This window comes from Danaus plexippus, chromosome Z (genome assembly GCF_018135715.1).
Source record: "Danaus plexippus chromosome Z, MEX_DaPlex, whole genome shotgun sequence".
NCBI lineage: Eukaryota > Metazoa > Arthropoda > Insecta > Lepidoptera > Nymphalidae > Danaus > Danaus plexippus.
In genome coordinates, this window is record NC_083559.1 from 11559664 (window position 1) to 11575972 (window position 16309).

General features: G+C 30.0%; 1 protein-coding gene across 5 annotated transcripts; it reads right to left on the bottom strand.

The window, feature by feature from the left end:
- Positions 1 to 36: 36 nt before the first annotated feature.
- LOC116778181 (serine protease gd-like) lies at positions 37 to 13202 on the bottom strand. Of its 5 annotated transcripts, none has more exons than XM_061526217.1 (11): positions 13095 to 13202; positions 10165 to 10374; positions 9676 to 10091; positions 9234 to 9341; positions 8074 to 8161; positions 4334 to 4441; positions 3856 to 4032; positions 3384 to 3551; positions 1313 to 1469; positions 837 to 869; positions 37 to 532 (listed from the first exon to the last, which is right to left on the bottom strand). In XM_061526217.1, exons 1-11 carry the CDS (start codon positions 13095 to 13097, stop codon positions 339 to 341), a joined length of 1662 nt encoding a protein of 553 aa, XP_061382201.1. In that variant the 5' UTR covers positions 13098 to 13202; the 3' UTR covers positions 37 to 338. The 5 variants fall into 5 exon arrangements, with proteins under 5 accessions (XP_061382201.1, XP_032528005.2, XP_061382203.1 ...); XM_032672114.2 differs by having other exon boundaries at positions 9619 to 10091; XM_061526219.1 differs by lacking the exon at positions 9234 to 9341.
- Between the last annotated feature and the right edge of the window lie 3107 nt (positions 13203 to 16309).

Here is a 16309-nt window from a genome sequence, read left to right on the forward strand (position 1 = left end):
ATAGGAATAATTATTTTGGGTGCGTAATAATAAACATTTCGCCAAATAACTTTTATTTTTAACCAATTCGTTTGAGAAACATGCATTATTTTAATATAGAACACACAATATATTTATTGTCAATAATTTTATTAACAGCAATATTTCAAATTCACATTGCCTAAAATAGGTAAAATCACATTGCATTTATAAAAGATTATACAAAAATATCACATTTTTTATTATTAATTTATGTTTCATCTTAAAAACAATAGGACGATGTGGACGGAACTAATTTAAAAAACTACAAGTTTCTGTGCTATGTCATTTGAGTATAGTAACACAATAAAAATATAAACTTAGACGCTAGTTACATGCTGCTTTATCCAAGATAAAAATTTGGCTAAGTCTGTAAATACTACGTAGTGTGTTGGGTCACATCTGTATTCGTTTTGTCTCGCCACTGAGAGGGATACCAGGCCTCTCAGATACCACGATCCTTGCATCTCGAACACCATACCCCCACCGCTGTCACCATTACACACTGACGTGCCTGTCAAATTGTACAGAGTATAAAGTGAACGTTATTGTTACAAACCACAGATAAAACATTGAGTACAAGCAAAAGAGAATAGTTGTTATATATTAAACGAAGATAACCCGTTAGTGTGTTCCTTTTAAAGGTCTTTTTGTGCGTATATCATGTTAACCTTTAAATTATATCAACGTTATTATTGAAGCGTAATTGCGTTAACATGCTAAGCGATCAGTGATAGTTATAGAAATAAATCTATAAAGCGAAAAATATTTGTGTTTATTATATTCAAAGACATCAAGCTAACGATAATACAACATACTCTTTCTAATGCCGGTTTGTGCATTGGCTGTTCCTGTAATAAATTATTGGAGGTGTTACCAAATCATGTTTGTTTAAATAAGAAAAAACATTGTTTCGATTACAGAAAATTTTAAAGAATTATGTAGTAAACTATTTAATTTTAAAAAGGCACGCGCTTGTCGAGGGAAACGCGCTTGTTGCTCACGAAAATGAAAGAGGAATCTAACAACTATGTTTAAGAACGCAAGAAAGGCTAAGCAAAGCTATGACTAAAAAGGATGATCAATGTTTTTAATTAATAAGAAAGCCTAAAAAACAAATATGAAGGTACTACAATTGAATAATCTAGTGATAGCGAAAAATTTATGATGTTTGGTAAAGTAGAACAAGAGTCGAAAATAATCTTTTTCACGTCTGCGCTATTCATTCCAAATGCCGATTATGCGAAAACGTTTTAGTGTGTTTTAACTGATAATATACACGAAAATGTCTGACCATCTCTATATCCAGCGCAGTATGTGTACTCAGAAGTGAATCTGGCGAAGAACTCGCTGTAAGAGCGGATGCAAGTTTCTTGATCCACCACCGGCATCTCCACTAGTGTCAGTTCTTCAGTTGCGACTCCCGTCTCGTCGAAACCCCACCCTACCACCTAGAATATATTAAAAACATCTCACAAAAAAATATGTAACGAAAATATTATAATAAAATATTTCTTATATAAATAATATTAATAAATAAAATCCTGTACATAATATTATAACTTGATTATGAATAAATGAAAATAGGTTATATTTGATATTCCGGTTAGCCTGGGGCTTTATATATCAAAGGTAAAAGTTTCCAGGATTTAAAATCCTTTTTATGTTGATAATTACATATTAACTTGTACTTATTTTTTCTCTTTTTATTCCAATAACTTACATATTTACAATAACATTTTCATTAAAGCTTAAATTTTCATATCTGTGGATGTTTTCTTCCTGAAGTGTAAATTACTTTGAAAAGATTGAAAAAAGAGTATATTAGTGTTCATACAACGTTCACTTTTTCTTGTTTATCCTAACCGGCTAGTACTACCTAATATATGTATATTATATATATAATATATGATGGATTTAATACTACGCAGTGTATGAAGTGGATATTTTAACACCAAATAGTCTTTTCTTGAATCATAGTCTCGTTAGCGTTATGAACAAACGTAAAAAAAAAAACGATTAGAGAAGTAGGTACCCACTTCGTTTTTTCTGGTACGTTAAAAATGCACGGCAGTTCGTCGCATTACTATGGTATGAAGTGCCTACATATTTTATCTCAGTAAAATCGGTGAACAAAATGATTGAATGAGTGACCATTGCTTGGTTAAAAGGTAGATGTACATTTTTCTGAAGATTTTCGATGGTTTGTCGTATCAAGCCTTATTATTTATAAATGAACATTTCATTCTTTTTTATATTTAACAGAGTTTATGGGTGAGTGCGTTTGAAATAATTGTTTTAAAAAATATATAAAACATCAATACGTGTTTCGGGTTTTTTTTCGTATTTTATTATTTTAAATTTGGCTCTAGGTTTCAATTACTTTCCAGCCAGATGATATGGAAGTAATTGAAACGTAAAATAATATAAAGCGCGGGTAAAATATAAAATACATAGTTTTATTTAAATATGCACTCGTATAAAATAAAGCCATAATCTTGTTTTTTAGAGGCATACACGATACAATCTGTTCTAATTGAAAAAAAAAACTTAGATCTGAACAGATCTCGATATTTGTGTTTGTTCGGAATTCTAGGTATTTGATTTCTAAAGAATGTATAGCAAATTACGAAGCATGCAGGCGATTCAAAATTTACAACGCATTGTGATAAATGGACCTGCTATCAGATTTGATCAAAATCATCAAATGTATTAATGCACTGCTTTGATTTCGTGTTTGTAGTGGTTAAATACTACTAATACTATAATACAAGGCAACTAGATAGACTTGATTTATCACTGTAACGGTTGTATACATGAAAATTTAAATGATCATAGTTCGTTATAACATTGATATTATTTACTACCTGGAGACATGAAAGTCGTATTCGTCAAATCGAGTAATCTCTTTTACACAATAATTATATTTTAATTTACGCTTTACAGTTGTTTCACATTTATGTACATTGTATTAAGCTTCGTCTAAGTGAATTAGATTTACAAATAGTTCATTCATTCATAGATAAAACATTGAAACGAGTGTAACATTTTTTGTAGCCTCTTGCATTCAATCACTCCAGCTCGGTGTATCCAAACTACAATATTGTTATCGCACACAGCTCAGGTTATTCCACTAGTAATATCTCAGCAGAGAACGCTGCTAGATCTTTTGTAGACACAATATATCACGTCATGCAAAGATAAATATAAGTTACCGCGGAAAGCTTTCTCGCTATGAAACAATTTCGGTGCTGTGATTTTATATATTAAGGTATATCGTAGATTATCCGTCTGTTGTTTAATATAATTATGTACATTTGTAAATTTGATAACATATATACATTATTGTCATCCTATAAACTTACGGAGCCCTTTTTGCCGATGACGTTCGTCAAATCGATCTGGTTCTCCGGCCAGAGGCAGGCGGCACGTATGAATTCTGTGTACTCGACGGCTTTGCGGAGCTTGAGGATGCTGAGATCACGACTGAACGAGGACGCGTTGTACTGAGGGTGGACAGTTATCTCACCCACCTGGACATTAATAATCAAGCCTTCATATGGTCCGCTAATAAATATATGTTGAAGTTACGCAGATCACAATGTCAGAAATACTGAAAACAGGAGCTAGCATTATAATTTTTTTTATTAATTAATTAAAGGATACTTTATGATATAAAATTAAATTGTCATATGTTAAAAAGACATAGAAATATTAATATCAACAGCCCTTATGATTTAGATTTCTTATATATATATACATATAATTTTTTTATTTCATAATGTTATACATAAGTTCCATACAGACTTATAATATTAGCTCATAGTAATCACTCACAAGTCTGATTTCAACTCCCTCTACAGAGGTCCGGAGGTTGTGTTTTCCCAAGTACACGGTGAGGGTGTTCTTGTTCACAGTACGACTGGAACCTTTGCGGGTGACGCAGTGCGCTGCCGTCACCACGTGCTTGTGGGAGACGAGAGTACCGCCGCAAATGTACTTGCTATCCACCGTCTGGTACAAACAAATATGTTACACGAAAATATTAGACTGCAACTAGTAAGAAACTAAATTCTAGAAATCGACATTCCATTTTCAAAAACAATGCGACGCCATACCTACAGCGCAGATTTTTTAAATACAATGCTATGGGTTTAATGGAAAAATATAGAGGTCGTGTTCTAAAAAAAAACATGAAATGAGAAATTCAGTCTCTATTAAAATTGATAAAATATTCTATGAAAATCAAAAATAGGATTATTTTCAAAACATTATTAATTTCTTCCGCATAATAAGTAAGCGTCATGTTAGTAACCTGCGTTTGATAAAGGGCTATCTGCCAGGGCCATTGTCCTTCGAGCGTCGGCTTGCCGTTCACCACCAGAGGATTCGGATTGTTTCGGAGCACTTTACCGCATTGTTCCTATCAAATTATAAAAAAAAAATCATAACTTTTACGAAATAAGCGAATTGTGATTGTACCATCTTAATTGCCTTAAAAATATATTTGTATCTACAAGGATACACGGACATTACAAGAAAATTATAAACATATAATTAAAATTATGAATTATTAAAAAATATATTGAATTGTAAAAAATACCAGCCTACTTGTTATTGCTATAATACTAGTTACTAATGTAGAAAACAATGAACATTTTGCAATAAAGATTCATGTCTTTAATGTTTTGTGCAATTAACAGATCAGTACACAATACTTGACACGCATGGTAAGTCAAATAAAACCGTTTACTTATTTACAAGTATAAACATATTTATATTATAATCTAAAATAGCTTGTTATGAGCAATTGTCTTTTGTTATTTAATCAAATCTCATAACTTCTCTGTTATTACTAGACAATATCTCACAGACATTCGCAAAAAGACAAAGTTGAAACCATTATCAATCTAAACGATGTTAAGAATAATTATAATAATGATTTCATCTATATTTTTATAAATATTACCGTTGCATTTAGTTTGGACGCTATGTATTTTCATTTGTTAATTTTTGCACATAACTAAACAGTAAACACACGTATCTATAAAGCGTTTAAGGTATCTATTTAAATATATATAAAACCTACAATATTTTGTCGAACAGTTATTTTACAATATGAAATTAGAAATATGATCTCTGCTTCATAAATGTATGCATGTTGGAGCTAATTTTAAAATATATTTCTTTTCTATTTGTCTAGTCAGCTAGGATATATCGGCTTGTTTGTAGTTTAATTAACAAACGTGAAAAGCTATTGAGATTGTTATCATGAGAGATACACAAATCTCTCCAAATAAAATTTATATTCATATTATTTAGATTAATTTAAACAGATAAAAACATATTTTCAATGAAACTTTACTTATTGTAGGTTTCCTTTTTCTAATAGAAATGTTATATTCATATGGAAGATTGATTATAATTTTAATATGAATTAAAATTACATCTATATCAATTAGGTAGACCTGTCATTCGAGCTCTTAGAGAGACAAAAACCACCACGTTTTGTACGAGTTCGCATCATTTACTTAAGTAATGACAGTCTCAAAACTTTCTATACAAAATTCGTTTCTTTAATCATGAAAATATGGAAGCTGTCGGTATTGGATCGATGATGCAAAGGGCGCAACGTTTACTTATTAAAGTTACAATAGTTAAATTAAAAAGTTATTTGAAAGCAGTTTTCCTTACAAACGAATAGTTAATTTTTCTTTGTATCTTAGACATATGGACATAAATTGAGAATTTACTCACAGTTGATATTTACATTATAATAATTTTTGTAAAGTAGTCAATATTTTATTTTTATATAGAGCGTTAAACTCATCTAATTATTTTTTTTAATTAATTTCTTGGACACTTTTTATTGTTTATTATAATTTATTTGTAATCTTAAGTTTTTAAATTTTTTCATTTCATTAGGTCGAGGAAGATTTTACACTCCACGAAACAATTTCTAGTTATAACTTTTCAATAATATTACTAACTTACAATTAGTTTAAACTTACAGTTGAATGTCTAATGTAAAAAAAGTTTAAAATACTAACTTAAATATGTTATATTTTCATATATCGCAAAGCGTTTAGAATCGTACGAATACATTTTTCTCAATTTATTAATAATGATGATAAATACTATGTAAAAGACGCGATCGAAATTGTTTTTTTCAATTTAAGTTTAGTCAACATTAAACAATCGCAATATATTTTTATTATACAAAGTAGTTATATTAGTTCGCATTGCGTAAATATTGAATTTTTCAGACATTCGGATAGGTACAGTATTTAATGCATAAATAAAACATCGCAACGCATCAATGATTAATTGTTCAATGAAACAATTCGCATCAGAGCTTCGGGTGTATTTTAACAAGACGAAATTATATTATAATACTAGAAATAAAGGATTCTTATGATACGGATTACTCTTATACTATTAAAAACACAACCTTAAAACCTGAATCGTTAACAACATGAAAAAATCTTTAAGTTTGATAAACGTTCTAAACAAAGAGTTTCGCCTGTTCATAGTTATACTTGTTATATATGTTGCTTGGAAAAAACCACGGCGTATTTCATATTTCATTCAGAAGTGACGTTAAATATGCGTTTGGGGCTGTATTAAAATTATCCGAAAAAAAATGTAAAAAAGGGTTGTCGGTTAAAACATTATAATGTCGTTGTAATTCCACAAAAAAACAATACACATATGCGAAATATGTAACAGTATAAAATTTTCACACGAGGGCTAGCAAGAGCGAAATGACTAATAATAAGTAAAAAATAAGAACCAATTTCTTAAATAAAAAAATAAAATACGACAGTTATTTTTTAAGGATATAAAAAATACAGCATGCGATTAAATTAAGATACATTCAGCCGAATCGCTATTAATATAAAGCCGGTGGACGTCAAAACAAGTTTCTTGATAAAAATTTCCGACCGGGGATTTACCTCGTTTAAATCTTTAAAATCATTTACTCGACACGAAAAGAAGTCTCCGTAAACTTTGATAACAGTATTATAATTGAATAAAATGTTAAACGACTTTTGTTTTGTGACCGATGAATGAAAAATAACAATTTATATCTTAAAATTTCTTCAAAACATTTGAACATTTTCTCTGAACTCGACTATTTAAAATTCCAAATATAAGGATGCAGACTCAACACTTCCAACCAATATTTATGAGAAGCTGTCTTGAAAAAGGTAAAATACCTGGTTTTATACTCTTATTGAAATAAAGTATAAAGGGAATAAAATGTCGGATAAAAGTTTTGTATCAAGCACATCAAATATTGGATTTAGTTCCTTGGTCCTATTTGGTGAAAAGTGTCAATTTCGTGTCGAATCTGTTCTCCAAGGAATAGAGATATCTGAAGGAATTTAACGGTAAAAATAGAACAAAAGTGTTCACGTATTGCTATTTTGATACAAACAACGGATGTGAATATTAATAAATTAAATAAACTGCTTACACGATACTTAATTCAATCGTGAACCACTTTAAGACTACGGTTGTTGTTTTAATATCATAATCATTCAATAAACTAAATTACCTAGAATTAGTTTAAAAATTCAAACTATAACAAAAATTTACGTTTAGGTATTTAGGATGTGTGGAGGAGAATATGAATAAAAATTTGACCTACAAATATCTAAATAAATAATTAGTCTTAACATGAGCTGTAATACGCTTCAAAACAAACGTATTAGATTTTTTCCGGTAGCACCTTTTCAAGGTATGGTTTATGACTATCTTTGGGGATAGAACGATATATTTTCTGTTTTAACAAGAGTTTGCTACGTACATCTATGTAGCTTGTACAAACAGTTATTTACTGATAGGTTAACTTTTGCATGTTGTGTCGAGCTGACGATAAACTTGAGTTCGCCTTTAGATTGATAAAATTGGTATACTTGAAAAATAATTATAGGTAGGTACTATAATTTGCAATGGCTAGTATAGAATAATATTTAAAATATTCCAAAAATAGAATAGCTATAATATTTCAAAAAGATTACGTTATTTGTTACCAGAAGTCGCACTCACATTTTTAGGCTGTACATATCCTTGGCCGCTGGGTACCGGTGTGACCAGTAGTTGACCGCCGTTGAAGTATTCTGAAGGGTCAGCATCACTAGCAAAATATAAATTACAGTTATATTATATAACAACAAAGTTAAACACCGTACATTATATATTTAAATCATAATTAATTTAAATCTTTTTTCAATTTTTTTTAAATTAGGTATGTCTTTTTTTGCCAATTTGAATGAATTCAATAAAGTAAGGTGAGAATTCCGTTATAAATAACTACAGAATCTTGCTCTGAGTTTGTTGCTCCCTTAGTGATCATTTCAATAAATAAATTTAATGAATGCGATGAGCCTTCCAAAGCTTGTTATATCAATAAAAATAGAAGTAATATTATGTAAAAGGAGGATATTGTGTAAAATGTGTAAAAATAACATAATCTTCAGAAAGTCTATACATGGAGACCTTTTCTTTTATATATTTTTAAGTAACGTATGTTATTCCATAAATATATAATAATCAGTTATATAATGCATTTAAAACAAATTTAGTATACAAAATCGGTCCCATCATATTAACTGCCTCGTATTCTGTAAGTGTCAGATTCGCGTACAGAAAATACATAGAAATTTATTTCTATACAACGCTTTTTAAATACGTAAGTATATCAGGAAAATATCTGTAAGTGCGTACATCCAACTTTATAAAAATAAACAAATGTTATTATAACAATTACAATTTGCAAAACAAAAAAAAAATATATATACATTTTAATTTGTGCATGCCAAATGCGAATAGATTACAAAACAAATTAGGATTAGTGAATTAACTTTCATCCGAGAGATTTGTTAATTTTAAATAAACCCGGTATCAATGGTAGCTGTGAATGTTTGTGGGTTGGCCAAATATTTTTACACTTAAATATTTTGTATAACATGTTTTTGATTTAATTGATATAACATATAAAGGTAGTCTTAAAATATAGATCGTTTTTTGTTGTTAAAGATTAAGTGAAACTACTGAATGCTCTAACATGTCACATAATAACGATGTAAACATTTATATGTTAATAGCGTTATCGATTCGTTTTGTTTTTATGTTGTCTAAAGCATTAATTATAAGCACAAAATTAAGATCTACAGCATCCAAGGCATTTTTGGTTTTGTGGCAATTACCTGTCACTATCTTCGTCTTCGGGCGTGGTGGATGTATAAGAAGTCGTGGTCAACTGGTATGTTGGCCTTGAATGGGTTACACTCTGAGCTGGTACCTGGCCACCACCGCTGTTAACGATCGTGGTGTCAATCTAGTGGAATAGTTAGCTACAAACCTATCTAGCGGTAGGTCAATTTGTCTACGTTTGAAATGATTTAAAGAAAGAAATAGTTTGCAACATGCCCGAGTCATTCATGGGAAAATATGGCATCTAACGGCAAGCAAAAGGAGACATTTTAGCAAAAGAATTTCTTCATTATTTATGTGAGAAGATTAAGAGTTCTAATAGCATTAGAATAAAATCCAATCTACTTCATGCAAAATGATTGATTGGGTGACACTTACATGCTATATGGGTTAACATTGCTCTGCTCGATTGGTGGATTAGATGTTGGTACATACACAGGTCCATCCCCAGAAGGTCTTCCATACACAGGTTTTGTTTTATCTTCAGGTCTCAGAACAGGTCTTGTTTGGACGCTGGGCCTGTCTACCGGACGATCGATCGGTCTTTCAACAGGGCGATCTATTGGCCTATCTACCGGCCGGTCTACAGGCCTTGAGGTTTCAGGCCTTGGTCTGATTGATGTTGGATCAGGCCTCGCGGTTTCAACCACTTCAATCGCTGGTTGTGGTGTTTTGGCATTGCAGATTTCTCTACCATTTAGTCTGATAGCACTCAAGCGTGGTGCTTTATTGAGAGGGCTGTATTGTACGAAGAAACGAACTGCCACAGCCGGGCCAGGATGTATTTTCATTTTTGTGTTTTCAATTTTGAAATCTATATTGTCTGTGGTCGTTACATCTCCTACCCAATTCTGTTAAAATAAATATAACCTTAAAGTTTCAATTTAAATGCTTGTCAAATTGTTGGTAATCAGTTCAACTTACCCCTAAAATATCAGCCTTGCTATCAAGCACGATATTCAACCATAGAGAGTGTAAGGTGCTATCTGTTGACAGATTGACAACCCCGTACCATCTTCCCGGTTCTGTGCCGGAGGGTTCGTACATAAACACGTTGGGGCATGGCGATATAGTTGTACTTTGTTCGTGTGTTGGCACAAAAAGACCTATGACTAGAATACTGATCGCACCAATCTGAAACAATTTTATTAGTTAAGGTTGGCAGTAACGATAAATAGTCTTGTCAACATAAGATCGTTATGTCCGTTTGAAGTCGCTACCACGTCGTCAAGCTCATTTTTGACTACGCGCCCGACATATTTTAGAAAGATGGTGGTAAAAAATAAAACTATATAAACATATATTTTTATTTTTTTTTATAAACATATATTTTTATTTTTTAATGTTTAATGAAAAAAAATATTAATAACACCATAACCTATAACTTTCTTCAATAATTTAATTTTAATGACATTATTAATCGATAGCAATGCTCGGTATTTCCAAATTATAGACGAGTTTTACATTACAAATTTTCCTTTAATTAAATTATACCGTTCATTAACAAATATACGCTATAAATTCGTTGTTTGTTAATAGCTTGTAAAGAATATTCCAGGCAAACATACAATCCGTTTTAACTTTAGTCCAGATCTTTATATCCGTATCGAAATCAACTTAATTTATTTTGATATAAAAATCGTGGGTATTTTCCCAGTGAATAACGAGAATGGTATAAGCGAAGTCTTTATAATTTAGGAGTGTGGAATAATAATATAAAATACAAACCGGTCTTATGAAAGTCGAAGCATTGCAGCGAGTAAACAACAACCATAAACATCTCATTAAATAACCATAGTAAAACATGTTTCAAACCACAGACTACTTTTTTCTAGACAGTCTATATTATAGTGGTGTGAACACTCCGTTTATTTATGTATAGCTCGGGTATATTTTGGCTACTTATTTAATTCAATGAATATTTAAAACTATATACTTTATACTATTAAATGCCGAATTATCCTTACAACTGTAATTACAATAAGGTCGGTAATGCAATTAAAGTAACTTTCTATATTTACCAAAAAACAACAATTCTTGTGAATATCAAGGCTTCTGTTTTGATTATTAATATGGACAATTACTAAATCAATATCGTTACTTGTAAACAATTATGATCTTAGGTTAAACCCAGTCCAGACGCCAACTTAACATAGACATTTTTCCTAGGTATATATAAATAAAACTACTTTAAAAGTATCGAATGCTGTTAAAATCGCTAGTAATTAAGAAGCAACGAAACCTCGTGCTAGGGTTACTAATAACAGAACAAAAATACAGCTTCCATGAAGCAAATACAAATTTCATCCTAAAATTTCAGTGTCTCTGATGATGGATGGCTGTTACTATAAATAAATTTAATTACAACACATGCAACAATATGGATAAAACCGAGCCTTATGTACGATAGGTTCAGATATGTTCTCAGAAGTATAATGACGTAAATTACCAAGTAGTATAAAACGCATGTTTTATTTATGTTGCAGAAATTCCGATTCAGCTCCTTTTTAAACTACAGGGAAACTAATTGACGAATCACCGATATTTATAATAATAATAATAATTGTCATGTCACACAGAGAAACATAAGTACACAGCTATATAATTTATGTAGTTACGGAAAACGGATAGTTGGTTTCCTTGATTATTTCTATTTATAGGGTAAACACATTGTTTTAAAGTTATGTATCAAATAAGTTATTTATGTATTATATAATAATATATAAATTAGCAAAACAGTCGAGTCATGTATTACTTTGATGAATAACCTCTTTTAATATATATTTTTAACATACGACGTTATTTGATGATGTAGTATATTTATGAGCTATTACTTGATCTATATCAGGCGTAGGATGTTTATATTAAGGTGTTAAAATTTATGCAATTTAATCAATAGTTTCAACATTAAAGTACTGTTTGAACATTGCGGTAGTTCCTATTTAGATAAACATTAAACGGAATGTTAATATTATATGACACTTAAGTAATTAATATCCAATCAGACATCTAACAGGAAATAATGGAGCAGCCATCTTGTTATTGGTTTAATATGTACACTTTATATCGTTTAAAAACTAAGATAACAATTAAATTTAGACTCGTAATGCATAGTACTGAAGTCATGTGTTTATATATTCTGTGTAAAATTATATTTTATTTACAACGTAATGGGTTTATTCGAAGGTTTTATGATAGATATATTATTATACGAATTTTAAACAATATCATTTGTTGACCTCACGTAATCTGGTATTTCCACCTTCGAACTACAAGTTTGAATGACATATTGGACCGCGTTACTGGAAACCGGTTTCTTAATTTTACAATGCATTTATACGAAAATTTATACATAAAAATAATGAAGCTTAAAAAAAGCATATGAAATTGTAATTGGTTTGAAATGTATTTTCAATAATATAAAAAATTTTAATTATGAATATCGTAAACGAAAATAACATAAATTTTCTATTTATATAAAACTTTTAAGTCGCATATTTTACTCTTTGTCTTCGCTTTTGAAGACAACAAAAGTGAAAAGGACGAATCGTCTAAATATAAAATATAACGTTTATAACCTGTGATAAAATTTGCATGTTCACGATAAAATTCATTTAGTCTTACTTGATATACTCTCCGCCTCATCGATCAAATGTTATTAATAAATTTAAACAAAACACAGGAAAAGGAATTGCGGTTACGTCGCATTCGGATAACGAAAAACAACACGTCTACATAATGAGACATTTATGTTAAATTAAGAATAAAATAATATAAATTAAATCAGCGTTGCAATAACAAATTATTATATTTTGATATACACACACAGCACAAACACAAAAGTTGTCTCTTACCATTTTATTTTTGTGCACTTTTTGTTAAATAAGAGCAGCGCGCTTCGCGCCTGTATCTTTGAGAATAAAAATATATGAAGAAATACGCTAAGGTCATGTTTATGATACTTGTCGGAGTGAGATGGATGTATAATTATGATGTGGTAAAAAGAGATAACCGTATATATAAAGGTCCGCTGAACACGCAAACAGGTTAATATTGATGATGGGCACGATTAAAATATGATATGCGGAGGAAAGATTTAACTTTTTTATAATTAGAAAATTCTAGAACTATTAAAATTCTAATGTAATATACTGTATCGAAAAAATAATATAAAAGTCAGTTAGTGAATAAATTGAACTTTAAAACAAGTTTTCATATATTAATTATCAAATACCTAGCTTGTTGGCATTTAGTTTGAAGCTCATTAAAATAAATTTATTTATCTAAATTTACATTACTACATACAATAGAGTGCCGTAAGGCATTTCGCAAATTGTTTTTGTTGGAGTGATTATAAATTTAATAAATTGTATTGTATTGATGTAACAAAAATTACAAAAAAGATGGTACGTCAGCAGTCGTCGCTCAGTGGATGGTGTCATTAGTAATAGCTTACAGTTTGCGAAGCAATTTAGTGCTTAGTACAAGTTCGCAACGTAAATAGGTTTGAGGGGAACATCGAAACAGTTGGAGTTCATCAAGTCGAAACCGTAAACTCCTACTAAGCACATAAGTCAATTTAGAATTACGTCACTGCGAGCTACGAACAGGAAAATTTTGACAGACTTTTAATTAAAAAAATACCTATTAGTAAAAGTATTAATTTTTTTTAGATCTGTGTCGATGATGAAAAAAAAAGATATTTCAAAATATTAGAAGTAACTTGAACTAGCGCTTAGCAATTAATCGAGTTTTATAAGACTAAAGTTGGCGTTGCGTGAAAATCTGCAATTATATAAAAAATACTAAAATATCCCCTAACGTTGGTTCCATAATTCCTTGTTTGTTAAGTAATGTTGCACTAATTGGAATTTAGCAAGTATTAGTAGTAAATTGACTTGTTTTTTTTTATTATTTTAATCTACCTTTTTTAAGAACTTTTATAATATTACTAACGAGTAATGTATTTAATTTTTTTTGTAACCTCCTTTGAATATACCTCGTTAATGAAATTAGTTTGTACGTAGCTTAGCTTATAAATATGTAATTTTATTTGTCTATATAAAATTACTAGTTATTATTATTTTTTATAATATTACTATTACTCTACAGTTATCAACTTATCGCTAAACTTCTTCAAAGCACGTACATTATGTAATCTTAGAAGTGTATGTTTTGTTTATGTATATCATAATAAACAGATTCCAGGTAAATGAAATATTTTACATAGAAAATTCTATTAGCAGGGAAATATTATGCTCGTAGCTTATTTCCTTTTTCATTCTGTATAAATGGCATGGATATTTATTTGCAACGTCTTAGATTTAATACAAAAATTCAAAGGCCGTATTAAATTACATAGTTGTTTAATTGAAGCATGGCTTCTGAATTTTTATACTTTTTCGATAGTTTGTTTACATTTATGGTGTAGTTCGTATGTTTTTACTCGAATGATGACATTCAGAAAATGATAGCAGTGGTGTGATCACAATTGCAGACTGACATATTTATGTCCAATCATCTAATTTTACCTTTCTGTTAATTCCTACGCGATAACCCAAAGAAACAGCACATCTGAAGTTAGATGTTCTTTTGCTATGTAATATAATAAAAATACATTGGAAACCAGACTAAATAAGGCTATTAATTATTTGGTAGTAGTTGAAAACATCTGTGTAACAGTACCCTTGAAATAATTAGCACTTGTTTGAGAATGATTATATGTTTGTACGATCAAGATAGGTGGGAAGAAACGAGAACAAAGAACTTTATGTATGACAAATGATTAAAAATTAATGCTTTTTAAGTACATATATATACTTATAAAATCAATATAAAGGAATCTTTGAACAAAATTCATAGAAGTAATACATGAAACGAGTAAAGAATGTTTTCAGTACTTTGTCTTCAGAGGCTGATTCTATGAAATTTTTAGCTTTGTTATTTATTAATGCCGGTGTATTTTTGTAGCAGACCTGCTAATAGATATACCTACAAATAACAAAGTGATCTTTTTCGGGCACCTGTTTTTCCTTTCAAAGAACGGATTCCTAAAAGAAATATTTAATATTTTCTTAAATAATTAATCAACACTCTAAGTGAATAAAGTGTCTGTTTTTAAAGTAATTTGTTTTTGATCGAAATAACGATGATATTAATAAAAAAAATATCTAATTTTAATTTAATCAATATCATTCTTGAGTTAAGTTTGCAAATGTTTAGCTAACATTTTTTATAACATATTTAAAATAAAATAAAACCTATGACTATGTCGTAGTCGAGGCAATATCATGAAACGCGCCCCAAACACTTTTGATAACATTTTATGCTCGCCCTTGCAGCAGCGAGAAGTGGACGCTTTGAGCAAGCATTACATGAATGCAGTAGTTCAGTTAGCTGTGAAAGTTCTATGAACTGACATCACGATGTCCTCCCATTTCGTCCAATAAACGGAATATTGCACGACACCCGTTGTCGTCGAATAAAGTTAATACTCTAGTTTCTAGAGTTTAACACTTCGGTATATACTATAGTGGGATTAAATTTATAAGATAATTGACTGCCGAAAATAGAAATAATCATTTATTAAATAAATAAACCATATCAAATACGAAAGGTATTGCTTTGTATACGACATGCGTTGATATAGAGCTTGTTATCCTGTTTTGGTACAAAAAATAATCTTATCTTTTTCTACCAAAGCGAATTTTTACGATGTCTAAGACATTTCTACCTTCGGTATATTTTCATTACGAGCGGGGTTTATTATGGCGTGTATTCTGATTATACTTTATTTAGGATTGTTGTTGCTATGACAAGTAAGTAGGCGTTGCTTACTTCCAGAACTAACTTCGTATTTTAATACGGAATAGGCGTTTTCAATGCTATAGTTAATTTTATAAGTATCTAGTTATAAGTGTTGTATACAAAATTTTCATATCATATTGTTAATTGCCATACTTTCCTGTGACGTCTGGACCGATTTTTATGAATACATTCGGTGACTTTAAAATTTAATATTTTAAGTCTATTTTTCGTATTCTTAAGCGACAAAATTTGTTTAATCCAA

What these genes read in the sequence shown, in the direction of transcription:
- LOC116778181 (XM_032672114.2), bottom strand. An exon ending in GATATGTACAGCCTAAAAAT is followed by an intron (nt 4,442 to 8,073) that starts GTGAGTGCGACT and finishes ATAATTTGATAG; the next exon opens with GAACAATGCGGTAAAGTGCT. An exon ending in TAGCCCTTTATCAAACGCAG is followed by an intron (nt 4,033 to 4,333) that starts GTTACTAACATG and finishes TGTTTGTACCAG; the next exon opens with ACGGTGGATAGCAAGTACAT.